General features: G+C 39.5%; 2 protein-coding genes across 3 annotated transcripts in view; both read left to right on the top strand.

Moving 5' to 3' along the window:
* LOC144663380 (uncharacterized) overlaps positions 1 to 17,417 on the top strand; it is a 78,265-nt gene that overhangs the window by 55,342 nt on the left and 5,506 nt on the right. Inside the window, exons 2-4 of one of the 2 annotated variants that reach the window (XM_078524304.1) lie at positions 12,977 to 13,171; positions 15,445 to 15,652; positions 16,832 to 17,127. In XM_078524304.1, coding sequence (XP_078380430.1) covers positions 13,001 to 13,171; positions 15,445 to 15,652; positions 16,832 to 17,127 — 675 coding nt within the window. In that variant the 5' untranslated portion in view covers positions 12,977 to 13,000. Of the gene's footprint in view, positions 1 to 12,880; positions 13,172 to 15,444; positions 15,653 to 16,831; positions 17,128 to 17,417 lie in introns of those variants that run through there. The other variant, XM_078524303.1, reaches the window with a different exon arrangement.
* Positions 54 to 11,327, top strand: LOC144663377 (uncharacterized). The gene is made up of 8 exons (XM_078524298.1): positions 54 to 486; positions 1,613 to 1,823; positions 2,487 to 2,788; positions 4,712 to 4,852; positions 5,634 to 5,962; positions 6,788 to 7,933; positions 8,666 to 8,933; positions 10,195 to 11,327. The coding sequence occupies exons 1-8, from the start codon at positions 322 to 324 to the stop codon at positions 10,783 to 10,785; spliced, it is 3,153 nt and encodes a 1,050-aa protein (XP_078380424.1). The 5' UTR covers positions 54 to 321; the 3' UTR covers positions 10,786 to 11,327.

Here is a 17,417-nt window from a genome sequence, read left to right as displayed (position 1 = left end):
ATCAAATGGGACAGACTGACAAGACGCTGTTTATTATGGTCTGCCTAGAGAGAAACGGGCCGGAGACGCAGGGGTTTGTATTTTCTAGGAAAGCACTGAAAAAACCTTTTGGCTGAACACAGACTGGTTAAGCAATTTTTCCCATTTATTCACAAGTAGTAATGTCCATACCGGCCAGTACCAACACTGAACGCTTTGTGTAGTAACGTCTGATACATCACAGGATAACAACCACAGTCCGGTTAAGTTCGGGCGCTGTTTGCTAGTTAAATTTCATGTAAACTTCACGCCACGTTACTTTCGGCTAGGATAACGTAAAAGATGTCGTCGAAGCTGTACGAAATAGACGATATTGTAGAACTTTGCGAAATAGTGAAATCCTTTGGTCTTAAAACGAAAGGACTCAATACATCAGACCAGATGAAGAGCAGGATATGCGAACATCTAAAATACTTAGAAGGGTCATCTACAAGAAAGGTTGGAGAAGTAAGTAATCATTCACCTTCCCTTGTTGGTTTAATAACAAATACACATTACGTAGTAACTACTGTTTTAATGAAAGTTCTGTGGGAATGTATGCTCAGTTCGCGAAGTTGTGGTGTCTCAAGCTACTAGTTCGGCCCATTCTGCCCATTAGTCACCTTTGAGTGCGTTTCGCTGTAAACACCTTATGCTTTAGACTTTCGCCTTACTGATAACAAAGATTTTATGGGATGCAAACAAACTGATTGAACATTATTTTGACCATTGTGCACATACTTCTAACGTATTTAGTCTACCCGCTTATTTCAGTTCGATCAGTCGCGTAAACAAACAAGAAACAACCGTGACATGTAATCTTGGAATCAGTTTTGGGGGTCTCACTTTTATAGTTGGGAATAAAAATATGATGGAGAAAACCACTACTTGTCCTTCCGTTCATATAGTAGGAATTAAGAGTTGTAAAAAAATGGAAACGGTACAGACGTTTACTTGAACTTCATTTCGCCTTCTAGTTATTCCTAATAAATTCCCAGTGCTATTCATTACTAATAGAGCTATATATAATGCGTGACTATAAAGGCGTGACTTAGACCTGAGATCATATATTTGGGTTTGTAGAAGGACTCTTTGCCATTTACCGAAAGAATATCCTAAGGATAAAAGATGTACTGGATAAAAAAAAAAATTTTTAAAACACAACCCAAAACACCCGGTTAATAAGTAGTAATATTGCGATGATTTATTACTGGCCTTTAAACATTTGAAACTTGTCTACTATCTACAAGAAAAAAAGTGTCAGTAGGCAGAGTCAGCTTGGGCCTGTCAGTACAGCATAGTTCAGTACAACTCATGCTGGGCTCTCAGAAAAAGACAGTTTGCGCAGGCCTAGAATAGATGTCAAAAAGCGGTCGAAAATGTACAATCATGAGTGGGTCACCCGCCATGCCATAAAATGGCACTAGTAATTTTGTTGTTGTTTATCCTTGTTGTTGTTTTCTTCTTGTTTAATTAAAATGATTAGAAGCATGATAAAAGGATAAAGTGGATTTACAACCATGCGGCATTAGTTATCCCGACATTTTTCCCCTATATCTTCACTACTTTATTTAGATTATGTGTTTATATTCAGACACATCAAGACCTTTCAGAAGCTGGGAAAACAGATGCTGAAAAACGTGAAAAGCTTCTGGACATTTATGTAACAACTGAAAGGTTCATGAGTCAACTTGATACTAACATCACAAAACCACTACAAAAAAGCCTGGGGGACTTTCAGACAACTTTGAAAGAAAATATTTTAAACGTCAAACCAAGAGATGAATATATTGTGCTTGTTGCAGGTAAGTTCCTTGTAATTTTTTTTAACGATCAATAACAGTTCTTCATTCCTAAAGATGTGTTTTGGAATAGAGTTTGCATAGTTTGCAATTGTTTCTCCTACCTTCCTTTTCAATCATGATATATTAAAGCACCGGGAAATTTATCAAAGAAAATACAACTGTCCAATTAAATTATTGTTTAGAGGTGTCATATCAATGCCCTGTATATGCCTCCTTTCTTTCCACTCCCTCGTATATTTTAATTTCTACATCTCGTGGGTTGCACTTAATGCAACAAGTTGCTTGTTATGTTCTGTAATAGGGTTGATGGATCTTACTCGTATTAATTATTCCTATCAACCTGCTTTACATAAGTAGCTCATATTCACGAAAATTTCCATTAGCATGTGTGGAAAAACTCTAAATACAATTTTAGATCAGAATATCAAAAGAAGGTTAATTCTCTAATGCTGAAATAGAACACTGCTTGATAAATTCACAATCTCTTCTTCATATATCCAAATATAACTTACATTTTTCTGAAATTAAAGTAAAGTTAACCTTGAGGGCATTAACACGCATTTTTTGCTTCAATATGAGCTACTGCTGTAATCGATTATAGTTACAGAATGGGGTATTCTAGTTTACTAATAAATGATTCTTATGTTCTGTGAAAACATGCAGGTGAAACCAGTGCTGGTAAGAGCAGCGTCATCAACTTGATACTAGGAGAAGAACTTTTACCACATACAATCCTTAGCACAACGTCGACAATCTGCGAGCTGAAATATGGTGAGAAACCAAAGATTGGTGTCCACTTCAAGGATACCGGGACAAAAACCCGTGAACCAAAGTTCCATGAATTGGTCACTGATGGAGAAGAAACCTTCTTAAAACAGATAGAGAAATTTGTCCACTTGAAGAAAGATAGAGAGAAAACACCTTACAAGAAGATAGAGTTGTTTTGGCCGCACCCGTTGTTTAAGGTAATATATGATAACGAGCTACGATACCATAGAAATGGTTGGTCAACGAGATGAAGTTGTATTGTTAGACTGTATTTTATCATAATTTATTTCCACTTTTCGAGCGCTTTAATTAATTGACCTGGTGAAGCTGGTACTTAAAGATAACTTGCCAAATAGCACATACCGAAGATGGAAATTAGTCGGTGCAGTAACCAACTAACGACTGTTATAAACGTTAAACTACAGTGCTATTAATTTCATAAGTATCCTTATTCTATTGTATGCCAATTCATTGCAGATTCCTTGTGTCCTAAATAACCAGGGTTTACTTAGGAGGCAGCCCTATGCACTTTTTGTTTTGGCTTTTTAATTTGTTTGTTTTGACTTTTTTTACTTGATATAATTTTCGTATTTTTAATCGCATGGAACTTAAATCTGATTGTCACCTATTTTAGGTCTCGCCTGGACCAAGGGGCATTCGATTTTTTATAGGCTATGGCCTATGTACACCATTTTTATTTTTCAACTCTTCTAGGTCGAGCGAAAATATCTAGAGTACAAGGAATGCGTAAGGCGGCGTTTCTATGCTTGCTCTCTCCAGATTCAGTGTCTAAGATATTTAAGATAAAAGAAAAAAAGAATCAGTTTTAATTACTTACTTTTCAAACGCCCGCGAGGTATATTAGACCCTTTCTCCCCCAACTCCTCTTTGTGAATATTTAACAATAATCACTAAGCCTGAGGCGAATAATTGTTTTAGTATAATTTTCAGAGGTGAATATCAAAAACTGCAAACTAACAATAGAAAACACGAAAACAACAAACAGAAGTGTTCGCTTGCATATGTGTAAACCGGTTTAATTCATCGATTGAAATCATAATTTACACCCAAGTTTTAGCAATAAAACGGAACAAAACAAACACTAAGAAAAAGATAGATATCCGGTACCTTTGTTTAATCGTTGGTGACTTCTGAAGAATTGTGTGAATCCTCTCGAAATTACTAGCTCCAGTGAGAAGACAACTAAATAATGTTTTGACAGTCGATCTGACTGAGTACATGGCCGTGTGCAATCTCCAAAACCACCACGTTTACAATCAATTCTAATGCCTTGAAAACCATCTCTTAAAAATAATTACGGTCCAAAAGCCTTGGTAGTAAATTTGCAAAATTCCCAATGTTTCAAATATCCAGGATTTGGAGTGATTTCTTTAAAATGAGAGAAATTTTCATTCAGCAAATGCCGCCATGTTCACTGGCCTGGATGGCAAACGCGGCATGGCTTAGTAGCCAAACCTTCAGATGCCATATTCACCACCTAGCGCGGTGAATATTTAACAATTAGACTACGAGCCCGGTTTTCTTGGCATAGTCACGGGCGCAGTCGGGACTTCGCTCATGCGAGGGCGAGTGTCTAGTTTTGTGCTGTGATTGCAGTCCAACCTACAATTTGTGCATTTGGACATCGTCCGCTTGCTCTCGCGCGCACGTTTCTTCGCGTGTTGTGGGAGCCAATCGATTCGCGATTCCATCACAGCTGAGTTCTCTAATGCGACAAAGTCTGAGCTTCTCGAACAATCAGAATTGAATTCACCTCTGGAAATTATACTAAACCTTATTATTAAAAAGGCTTGTACAATTCATTAACTATTTATGAGGGTGCAACCTAATCCCAGCACAGTATTCAGATCATCACATGTACAGAACTGTAAACCCCAATACAAATCAAACAATAGAATTAAATTTTGATACAAACTCCTGCTCAGCTAATTAGTATTCAATAACTTTTTATACAGATCTCTACTGATTCGCATAACAATACTTTGCATTCAATTTATTGTTTTCATTTCACAAGTATCGGCTCGCCATTGTAAACGCCCATCCAGATCTCCCGCTCATATTTTATCTACTACGTATACTTATTGTGATTATCGTTTCAGGCGGGTGTTATGATAGTTGACAGCCCTGGAGTTGGAGAAAGTGATGTAATGAGTGAATTTGTCCTCAGCTACCTGCCTCGTGCTTTTTGTTTCATGTATGTTATCAGCAGTGTAAATGCTGGAGGAATTCAGGAGGACAGGGTATGTAAGCGCATTAGTTTTAGAACATTGCAAGTTATTTCTGGGTTAAATGGTCTCTTCAGTGATATTTTAAGGCACGGTGTGTGTCCATATAATTTAATGATTATTACACGTTTTCTCAGCTATCATAAGTTCTCATCATTGCAATAAAGATGGGATCAAGATTTTGAAATGATTGTTTTACCTTAGGTTACATATGTATTTTTTGGAGACAAACGAACTCCTGAGTTAAGATTTCGAGTTGGGTTTCGAGTTAGGATTTTCGAGTTGGATTTTCGAGTTGGACTTTCGAGTTGGATTATTGACTTAGGATTTTCGAGTCAGGATTTTTTGGCGAAGCAAAACCCATTACAATTATTGAATGCTAACCGTAAACAGGCTAACCGGAGTGCATAGTAGGCTATAACAGGAGTGTGTATAGTAGCCTAACAAGAGTGCATAGTAGGCTAACCGAAGTGCATAATAGCCTAAACGGAGTGTATGATATAGGCAAACCGGAGTGTCTGGTAGGCTAAACGTAGTGTATAGTACGGTTAGTTGCCGAAAACTTGAATTTTTGCTTGTTTCGGTGATATCGTTTCATCCTGACTCGAGAATCTTAACTGGAAAATCCAACTCGAAATCCTAACTCGAAAATCCAACTCAAAATCCAACTCAAATCCTAACTCGAAATCCTATCTCGAAAATCTAACTCGAAAATCCAACTCAAAATCCTAACTCGAAATCCAACTCGAACTCCTAACTCGGTAAATGGGCAACCTCTATTTTTTTGTCTTAACAGCTAGGAAAGTTACTCAGTTGCGCTCAAAATCTCAAGAAAAACGCCAAGATGGACCTGGCACTATTCACTGGTTGTGCATTGTTTGTGTCCAACAAGTGGGATCTGATTAATGACAAAGAACGCGAGGAAGTGAAAAAGGATCAAATCGAAAAACTCACGAAGAGGCTCGGTAACCTGAATCCGACAACCCAGATTGCCTTTTTGTCATGCAAAAATGCACAGTTGGCCCAGACCTATGGCGTTATCACAGAAGATTTTAACGACTTGATCACGGGAATCAGTAATCTTGTTGTCTCATCCATGCAGAACAACCTTCTCATGTATTTCAGGTGTGTAAAAATGCAGCAAAAGAAATATAAAATACGAAATGATGGGTGCGTTCCTTTGGAATATTCTAGAATAAAAATACATTCCGGAAAATATTTTTGGAAATCCAAGTATTCCAGAATAAGAAAAGCACCCAAACGAGCGCTTCTTATCCGGATATCCGGATAGATTCAAGCGAACGCGCCCTAAATAATTTACTGACAGCAATATTCATCGCGCATTTTTTTTAAGTTAGAGATCGCGCCCTGACCGTGGTAGTTATTCTATGTTCTCCAGCAAGAAGTGCCTCTAGAGTCGGACTAGACCTTGCCTTACAGATTTTGAACCAACAGACTTGGAGTATATGGTCTTGATAATGAAGTCGTTTAACTTAGTTACGAACTGTTTGTATGTTTAAGGTAACCTGACTGGGATAGTTACGCAATGTTCCCAGGCAAGAAACCTTTGTTCTCAAAGTGTGCCCCTCCATGAAAACACAGGAGTACAAATGGGTATTGGTGAATTGAAACGACTACATTTCAAAATGATAAGGAGATTTGAAGCTTACGATGCACTTTTCATCTGCCATCCAGGAGGAATGGTAACACTCCTATAGCTACTAGCGAGCTTTATGCAATCGAAATCGGAGTTATGCTAGCACCGATTTGCCTTATGGCTCAACCGATCTCACTACATTGGAGACGGACTTTACCTAATTACCATACATATTTTGAATTACCATGCTTGAACAACGTCATACTGAAAATAAACGTCATCCAACAAGCTCAAAATGGGTTTTTTATAGACACACACTGTATTTGAGTATTTTTAATGTGATTATCCAACAGATGGCTTGAGGATCTCCTTGCTCACGTTTCTCGACACATCAGAGTATCTCTGAAGACAGCAAAAATGTCCCACCAACAAACAGAGATAAATATCAAGAGAGTGATGAAACGTATGGAGGAACTAAAAATCTCTCAGCAGCGCAGATTTGATGAGCTCAGCGAACACCAGTCACAGAAATTCCAAGAGATCCTTGAAAAGCTAGCTGCGCACTTCAAGTCTGAGGAGACGATCAAGAATTTTTGCCAATGGTCTATCGATGAGGTACCCGCAGCCTTAGAAACATGGAAAGAGACAAAGAGTGAAGCACTGAAGTACGTATCGGAGAGAACGCACCAGTTTGTCCAGCAATGGGAAGATGATAAACATGAGTTTGCAAAAGCTCAGAAAGAACTGAATCAGTTTTTCTGTAAAAGGTATGATGTAATGCAAGATAAAATCCACCAGGTGGAAGACGAAGTTTTCCTTGAAGACAGCCAGGTAGACGTTACACAGGAAGAAGAAGAAGAGACGAGAGGACCACAACAAACTACTGCTCCAATATGGCTTCGACAAGGCTTGGCATCAGTGGTGGTTGGTTCACCTCGAGTGCTTGGTAAGCTCGGTTCCAAACTTAAGAAGATGGCTCATTACAAAACAAAGCTAGAGAGCTACACCGATGATCCATGTGCCTACATGTCCAGGAGGTCACGAAAATGCCTTAAAGTCATTGCTTCACAAGACCGCTTGCTACCTTTCATCAATGATCAAATGGAAGATTCAGTGCTGTTTCTTAGGCAGATAAAAGAGAAAATACCTAAGCTGAGGGAGGGCGATGAGCAGTTGTATAAACAGCTACTTGAAGATAAAAGAAGCAAGACGGTGCTTCAAGAAGTCTACAAGCCTTTAAACCAGCAGATGGATTGGTTGAAACGCAGCTTAACCATCTACAATCTGAAAAAGGTCAGGAAGTCAGATTTCACAGAAGAAGAATTGAAGTGTGATGAAAAGTGGGAGTCTATCATTGGAAATGGCAGCTTCTCCACAGTGTACAAAGGTGTTCTTGTTCGTGAAGGAAAGCCAGAAATTGAGGTGGCACTTAAGAGGTACAGAGATCCACTAACGGCACACAACGTGTGGCATTTCGTGGACGAAGAGCGAGCTTTAAGGTAAGGTGGCGAAGTGGTGAGAGCACTCGCCTCCCACCAATCTCACCAATGTGGCCGGGGTCCAATTCTCGGACTCGGCGTTATATACGTGTGGAGTTTGTTGTTGGTTCTCGCGACGTCCTTGCTCCGAGGGTTTTTCTCCGGGTTCTCCGGTTTTCCTCCCTCCTCAAAAACAAACACTTCTAAATTCCAATTCGATCGGGAATACACGGCCCCACGTCAAGCTTATAGCTTTAATCCTCGCCGTGTCTAAAAATGTACTTTAATTTATTTAATGAGATATAAAAAAGGTTCAAACTGGAAATCAATTACGGCATCATAAGTATAGTTTCATGCTAACACTAACGCACGGAGTGCACTGCTATTTTAAATACACGTTAAACGCGTTTTTAACAAAAGTTGGACTCGTATATGTGGCATAATATTAATCCGCTGTCGGTAAAAATAAAAAAGCGGTTCACTGGTTAGATGCCGTCGACACTGCACTGCAATTTTCTTTGAAGATGATTTTCCTGATTGTTCTTGTTATTACTGTGTAGATGAAATATCCTCCACCGTGCTTTGCCCTAAGGCCCACATAGATGCATATATGTCGATTTGTTAAGTATTTTTGAAAGTGCAAACATTATAAAATTCGAGTTTTAATCATGGAACATAGAAGAGGAACAATTCCAAGCCCCTAAAGCCTTTACTTGAACTACAAAATGTAATTATTCTTTTTCTATTTCAAAGACAACTAATTCATCCTAACATTGTGAAGTTTTATGGAACCGATCTTCGGCATGGTCCTAATGGCACTACAGTGGTGATCGTCCTGGAGCTGTGCGACTGCACCCTTTGGAAACGAGTTATGTCTTATCCAGAGAATGCCCCTGCACGATTGACTAATGAAGCAGTCGGGAAAAGGGTGTTAGGCTGGGCTCAAAACATTTTGGCTGGCTTACGTTATATCCACAGTAGAGGATTTGTTCACCGGGATTTAAAATTGGATAATATTTTGGTAAGTTGGTGGTTTGTTTTGTCTGGCTCTTTACGAGTCCAAAACTTTTATGAATTACTTCAATGCGTGTTTTTTAGGTTGCGTTGGTTTGTCTTTCCTGGGGCTCCAGGTTTCCTCTTCCTCGTGTCGCTATGTGACGTGCCGCCACCCATCGGCTGACATTTGGGTGATCGCGTCGACGACCTGCACGATCGCTCTCACCAGGTCGCACGACATTCGGTGACCTATTAGCTGTTCTCCCGTTTCAGAAAGCAGCCATATTATCTTTAGCTTTTGAAAATATGACTCAAAATCTGTATTGTGAAAATCGAGTTATTTTGAAAAAGCTGTTTTTAGATAAGAAAAAATGCACAATACCGACTAGTTCTTGTATGCAAAAAATCAGCTAGGTCACCGAGTAGCCTACGAATACAGCCGCTGCTCTCTCTCTCTCTACCTCCCGGCCGGCTGTATTCGTTGGCTAGTCACCGAGCAAACTTTCGAGTAAAGGAAGATCGGTTTTTTTTGCACGTTTTGTTTTTCGGTTCGCGTGATTTTAAGCATTATTTTTAATCAGGGACCCAGGGATGACGACTGCAAGTCGCGCGCGCTTGCAGCTGGAAACCCTTTCGAGCCTCCTTAATCTAACTATTAAAGGAGAAGTTCACTCCAGATGGCCATTATTTTCGCCATGTCAATCCGCCTCCCGTCTTCCCCACCCCTCGCCCATCTGGCTGTGTGTACGTCAGCTCAGCCTGCGGGCTCGCCTTCTCGCGGTCCCTGTTGCATCTCCATTTGCTCCAGCTCCACACAGGGTTCGACTTCCCGCCACTCGTGCGCGTCCTCCCCTCCATCCTTCAGTGTCGGGTGAGTGCGCGATATTTTCTTTGTTCGTTTTTTGGCATGTGGCCATTCTGGGACTTCTTCTTAAACATTTATTGTAAAGAAGAACGAGAGCTGTGATAAAAAATATGCAAGAGTGGTTAAAGGTGAACGTCTAGAAAATCCAAAGATAGGCAAAAACGCAAAATTTACCATGAGAACCAATTCTGATATTATAGGGTTACAAGTTGTCTAACATTATATTGTAGCTGGTCATTTATAAACTAAATCACAGGCAGTGAAGTCGAAAGAAACTGGTCGTCAAAGAGATTGGTGTGAAGGCTATTAAAAGTAACCTTATATAAACTGAAGTGTCAACTTGACTTTATTACATAGAGTTAATGTGCGATTTTTTCTACCAATAATCCTTGTTACAAACCTTATTTTTCATTTGCTGTAGTTGACACACGACCAAAGAGTGAAACTTGCAGACGTGGGAGTGGCCAAACATGAGAAGGAAATAACTGGTACAATGTGCGGCACTCCGCTGTACGTAGCACCAGAAGTCTTTGACGGCCAAATCTACAACAGCAAGGCTGACATGTACAGTTTCGGGTTTGTTCTTTGGGAGTTGTGGTACGGCGAGACAGCGTTTCGAGCCGAAATAACCATCAAACCGCAGTCCATGCTTCTGGAAGACGTAATGAAACGGGAACTTCGACCGACTCACATCAAAGGCACACAGCATCCATGGGGAATTTGGCAACATGTCATGACGACATGCTGGAACAAAGAACCACAATCAAGATTGACAGCCCAAAAGGGATGGGAATGTTTAAAACAGCTTCAGGATCAAGGAAGCCTTCAACAGAAAGTAAAACCGCAACCACCTCCGAGGTCGTCAAAGCCACAACAACATTCCAGGGGAAAAACGCCCTCAGCGAAACCTAAGCCAGCTCCTCGCCGAAAAACGCTCGAAGGAACACCTGTTTCATATCATCGTAAAGAGAAAGACGAGACTGTGCATTTTGAGTCACATGGAAAAGAGTAAGGGACATTGCTGCGACATCTTTGCATTTTTAAACCAGTACTTTCGGTGTCATAATCTAGTGCCGAAATAGTACTATAGCTAGTTTGAAAACATTTTGCTTCGGTGTTATCGAAGCGAAACCAAACGTCTTCTAAGCATAAAAGTTCCTGATAGGCTTAGAGGACAATCTTTTTCGCTTTTATGAACTGTTCCTCTGCAACTCATATCTGCAAAGGTACACATGATCTGCCCTGGCCCTTTACAAATGGTTTTTATAGATCTCATGAAACACAACGTTGGGGCACAACGAGTTAGAATTGATATTAACCTAAAGTGTACACGAAAAAAATTTCGAATAAGTATTTAGTTGTAGCGTTTCCTATTAGAATCATAGATTTGTACTCTACGTTAACGGAAATATGTTAGAATAAGTCACTACTGGAGGAGAGCTATTCGAAAATTTTTGTTGGAGTGTGCGGTGCGCTTCCTGAATCTCAGACCAAAATATACGATCTTCCCACTCTTTATCTGACCTGACCCCAAACTCGACACCTTATATCAGACCAGGCCTACCCAGTACTCTTTCTTTCTAACATTGGAGGGCAATCCAACATTATAATCACTTCTCAAGAGATGAATAATGAATGATCGCAAAAGTATTTTTTTTTTTCAAGAATAACACGTAATTGCTGACTTGGGTGCACAAGCCATACTCTATTTCTGACCAAAATTGTCAAAATCCCTTTATCAGAATCGCCTATACCTTTGCGCGCCGCACATACCTATAATTATAGCTTATGTAAGGGAGTACCCCCCGGAGACAAATCCTATCTGAATTGACGAAATGCTGTGTATCCATCCTCGTTAGCATGAACACAGAAGGAAGAGACTCAAGTTCATTATTCTGTAATATCGAGATATTCTGTATTGTTAGTTTTTAAGTAGGTTCGCGAGTTCAATAAACAGTATTTACCGCCAACTTTGGACATACCTTATTCTTACTAATTTCGCCTCTTATCCTCGCCCGGTTTCGCGTGCAGGGGTGTGTTTTCGCGATTCAGTTTCGTCTCGTCAACTGCCACTACAGTCGCGGCCTCAGGCTGTGACGTACTGGGTGACCTCCCTCGGTTCAGGGATGCTGTCACGCGAGAGTGGTCAGTCCACATTTTCTGTGTTTGGTTCCGCCGCATCCGCCCCTTCGCGATTGGCGAAATTAGTAAGATAAGGTATATAACCGTAAAGTATTGCAGGGTTGAAAAATTCAAGACACCACCCTTACGTAAAGGTCGGTACACACGAAGGAACTAGTCACACACGCATGAAGGGACGAATGACGCCTATTAGCGTCCGACTACCTTAGTGTTCGACTTATTTTCGCGGCTTAATTTCGCGGGCGGCTTTCCCTCGCCCGTGCGGGTCGTGGTCTGCCCGGTCTCCGTCCCCTCTGCCGCCGCCAGTCAGTGGTGGCTGGCTCCGGTTGTCGTGGCATTTGATCATCGAACGGGGTCGCGTCGCGGCCGCGGGTCCGTCGCGAGAGGTAGTCGCAGGGAGAGGTAAGTCCCATGTAGTGTTTACACAAAGGGACTAGTCACAGGGACTGACCACTTTGTTTTTTTTTTATTTATTTTTTTTTATGTTGGTCACAGGGACTAGTAGCACAAACAGAACACACCAGGATGAATTCGTGGCCGGGACTAGTTGCAGGACCGATTTTGATCACTTTGTTTAAAAAGTTTCCCTGTTCCGGGCGTTTGGTTAGTTGAGGAACAGCGCGAAAAACGGGATAAGAGCGAAGAGCGGCGAGTGAAAAAAAAGCGAGGGGTTTGAGGCACGCCCCTCCCCTTCTCTTCTTATCTCTTGTTTGATTTCACTTAATTGCAGACTCTATATTGCCTGCGACGTGGTTCGCGTTTGAGTCACAGCGAATCGAGTCGATGAGACCGGGAAAAAATTGTCGTTTATAGCAATAAATATTAAGCTGGAAAATTTGCATAAGTTACACTTGTTTTTAATTTTTGTTCTCGGAGTTTTTACCGAGGTCAAGGGAGGGTTTAAATCCTCGGCGAATTATAGCAAAGGACATGTTAAATTGCTCGATCATCCGTTTAAGCGCAAGTTTACTTCAAATATGGGTGTGGGGCTATGCTGACAATTTGTATTTCTACTAGTCAATTCTAGGACATTTAAGCGGTTTATCGCCGTTTTACCGCAGTGTTCAAGTGTGCTTCGAAAAAGAATGGAATCCATTCGACGAAAAATAGATGAGGCTGAAGACATCGCTGATGTTATCGAGTTAATGCAGAATTTAAATATTCAAACCAGAGGCTGCAAAACCATTGAACAAATGAAAGAAAAGATTTTTGATCATCTACGCTCACGGAAAGACAACCACCTAGCCTCTAACGAGGTAAGGTAAAAATAACAGTAAGCATATTCAATGAAATTACAATTGTGACTATCGGTCTGGAATCGAAATATGTATACGTATTTCATGTAATCGAAATATGTAACTGAAAAGACGACTGTAATGCAAACATGGTCGAATGCGCTCGATTCCCGTCCGTTACGTTGTTAGTTCTCCCGATGGTACTTTTTGTGGTCTTTCTTTTTTTTTTCAGTCGTGGAAAAGGTCAATAACATTCGAAACTATAGCTTGTCAGTTGTAGCGGCGACGTCCTTTTAATAGGGCATGCCCCGAAATCCAAGTTGTTAGTCTCCTTCCCCAAGTTGTAGCTCTCCTTGCTCGAAATCTACGTCGGACATTTTGATGTTAGACAATAGAGAATGTATGAAACTCTTCCTCAAACATGATTCAAATATTGTGTTATCGATTCTGGGCCAAATCCAATTTTGTGGAAAAGGTCAGAATTATCGTGCATAATATTTTAGGCCTTGAACTTTTGACAATAGTCAGAAACAAGCTATAATTAATGGGGGGCCCTTTTTTGCCTGAAACGCTGGGTTTTTTTTCCTAATAAGCCCGGGAAAAAAAAAAAGAAAATGAAATAAAACGTGTTTCAACTAAGAACTGCTGTGTTTTACTAAGATTCTTAGAACAGAGGCACTCATCAGAACCGTCACCTGATATCTGCACAAACATTGAAATTCGGCTGATAGGCAACAGAAACATTATATTAATATATGTATAATACTATATGAATATATCAGTGTGTTTAGTGTTCCTGTTTTTATGTCGTTCACGTTCTTGACTAACTATACATTATTTTAGGTTTTCAGTTTTTGCTTCAAATCACCCCGAGATTATGTTAAGATGCGTTCGTAACATGTTGACATTTCCCCGAAACGACCAACAGTTTTCCTGTTAATTGTCAGACTGCGAGCGTTTGTTGTTTACATTTGGGGGCAATTCAAAGACAGTCTGAATTTAAACAGAACATGGACTGTTCTGTTCTCTCGCACGGAATGATCTTGTTGAATTACATATCGGAGTCGACAGTGGAAGAATATTTCGATTGAATTAGATAGACTAGATATAGTGGAACCAGACGCCCACGAGTTTCTGGTGGAACAAAATGGTGAAAAGATTGTGCACTTTGGGTTAAAAGGACCATGTTTGGCATAATAAATTATACAGTGCATGAAAATACAATCCGCTTAGATAATTACTTAGATAATTTCATACAAAATTAATTATTAAACAGATCCAACCGGTTGCTCTTAGTATAAACTACATTAGTATATAAAAATAAACAGAAGAGTTAAAAATAGTTAATCAAAATTATACATAAGTAGAATATTATACATAAGCGACAAGACCTCGTCGTACGAAGCGCTCTTGCGGCGTATCGGATCAAAATCAACCTTAGAAAATCGTCGCACTCAAGATATGTTATTGACTGTGAACAATATTATTCAAGGCAGGGCACCATCCAGCTTCAAAAATCTTATAACTGAAAAGAGAACAGCGTACAATCTTCGCGGTAATTTTAATCTTTCCATACCTAAAGTGAACACTACCAGATATGGTCTTAAGTCGTGGCGTTATGCTGCAGCAAAGCACTGGAACATGCTACCTCGTGATATTCGTTCCATGGCAGGCTCAAAGGACTTTTTGAAAAAGATTAGACAAACTGATTTCAATGTTTAATAATTATATTTTATCGCTTTTAGATAGGATTTTTATATTTATATATATATATATTTTTTAGGAATCTTAATTTAGCTAGATGGTGTTGTTGTTTGTTTGTTTTATTTAAACTAGTTTGATGTAAATACTTTTATACCCTTTGTTTTGATGTAAATACTTTTGTAAATACTAAACTTTTAATCGTGGAGCACCTGAAAACTAGCTAACAGCTAAGTGTGTACTTTTTCCACGTTAAATAAAGTATGTATGTATGTATGTATGTAACAAATTAAAATGAGAGCATTGAAATAATAGAAACATGTTGTCGTTTGTCTCACGATCTAGTCATTTTCTTTTTCGCGACGTTTGACTGCATGCATACTGTTAGTCTGCATCAGTCTCACCAGGCGATAAATTCAACATTTTCCGCGTTACACATTCCAAATGGTGTCCTTCCCGGCTGTAAGAATTCCGAATGGGCTCATAGATGAAATTGATCAGCTCGAACACTATCACTATGTCACATAGAACAACATCTAGTTTCCCTTAGTTAAATGAACTCTAATCAGTACAATTTTCGCCATATTTTTCAGGCCTTTAAAGTGATATCAGATGCACAGTCTATGGACAAGAGAAAATCCCTATCCCTTTTCAATTTTTATTCTGATATTGAAAGAGAAATAAAAGGACTTGATGACTCGCTGCTCAATTTGTTGAGAACAAGCGAAGGCGACGTACTCTCAAAAATGAAGTCAAGAATGGAAAGAATGGAAAATAGAGAATATGTTGTCCTTGTGGCAGGTATGTGAATGTATGTGTTAAGTAACAAGGGCACGTGTTTGTAAACTACCCAAAAACGTTACTTTTAAGGCGTGTACGTAGCCTTTTTACTGTACAGCTTGTTTCTAAGACAAGTGAGTACTGTCTAAAACTAACACGACTTTGAGAAAGTCTGGATAGATAGAAAAAGTATTGTTTACTCACAGTGCCACAAACTTGCAACTAGGCTAGCTGAAACCAGTCCATAATTCAATGTGTTGACTCATATGTTTTTTTGTGCAAATTTCACTCCTTCACTCGCTCGTTGCCTTTTAAACATAGGCACACAATGCGTGCAAGAGTTATGAAGCCTCTGGAGAATTAGTCCTGCTCTCTGATTACCTACATTTCTAGTTACCTTGCGTAATATAGCAAATCTAATTGTCTAAGATATTTAAGTTGCCTTGTAAATTATCATTTCATGACTATGACTCTGTACTGGAGCCGAAATATCTTACTAATATCAGTTTTCTTGAAATAAACCACAACCTAGTTTCTGCAATGATATCATTTCTCGGTCTTGCCTACTTCATTTTGTATTCGAAATTGTCAGATGGCTCTGCATTACGGTACAATAAATGATGCTTATAGCGAAATGATAAATTTAAACACATGCGTCTAAAAAAAATGGGGTAGGGGACTCGAACTCACGGCCTTTCGGCCTGCTCTCGATAAGCAGACATAGGTCCTGACGTACTCAGCTGAATGAGTAAGTTCTGGGTACAACGTCGTAGCAAACTTTCGCCGAAGCGTTGAAGAGATTCTTTTTTTCTTTCTTCCTTTTTTGTATTGAACTGAGTGAAGGGAACTTAAACGTGAAGAGTTTAAAATAATTTGTTCCGGCAAATCGTAATGTGTCGTTTTGTGGTCTTCAATTCTTGTTTCATAGTTAATTTTCCGATTTCAGTGGCGCATAACAACTTTGATTTAACGTCTAGTTTCCATAAATTGCGTACAAAATCTTTTATCTAGTAAACAGACTCTAAATTTCACAAAGCCATAAAAAATGTACAGGGACTGGTAAAAAAATAACAACATATTTGTAATTGAAATTTCTATTTTGGTCTATTTTTTAAATGAAGAGAATTAATTAATTTTGCAGATGAATTTCACGGTAATGTAGTCGACGATCAGATTATATCTTGTACTATTTTATTCAAGGTGAGACAAGTGCGGGTAAAAGTAGTATGCTGAACCTAATTCTGGGAGAAGAGCTTTTGCCGTTTTCGGTTTTAAGCACAACATCTACTATTTGTGAATTGAAGTATGGAAGAGACAGACGAATTAAGATACACTACAAGGAACAAGGGAAAAGTCCCAGGACAAAATACCTTGAAGAATCGTCCTCCTACATGGATCAGATATCAGAGTTCGTTCATGTCAAGTCACCGAGTTCGAGAGAAAAGGCATCACACTACAAAAAGGTGGAGCTGTTTTGGCCTCACAATTTGTTAAAGGTGAGATATTGACAACGGTTAAACTCAATTCTGGTCAAACGTTTTGCGACACCAGAACAATCTTGGACAAAACTGTTGAAACACTTGGGCAAACTTCCACTAATTTAGGTACTACAGTTTAGCTTTTCAACCCCCTCCCCTCCCCAATTTCAATGTTGTTGATGCTGTCGTGTTGTGAAAACAAAGCCTGGCGAACCGCAGTCTTCATGAAGCAACAAAAAGTAGGGGGAGGGCGGGATTAAATATTATTTCCCACTCTCAAGTCAGAAAATTTACGAATAATATGTGAA

This window comes from Oculina patagonica, chromosome 8 (assembly GCF_052425735.1).
Source record: "Oculina patagonica isolate OP01 chromosome 8, crgOcupat, whole genome shotgun sequence".
Classification (NCBI taxonomy): domain Eukaryota; kingdom Metazoa; phylum Cnidaria; class Anthozoa; order Scleractinia; family Oculinidae; genus Oculina; species Oculina patagonica.
This window is presented reverse-complemented; position numbering and strand designations above follow the sequence as displayed.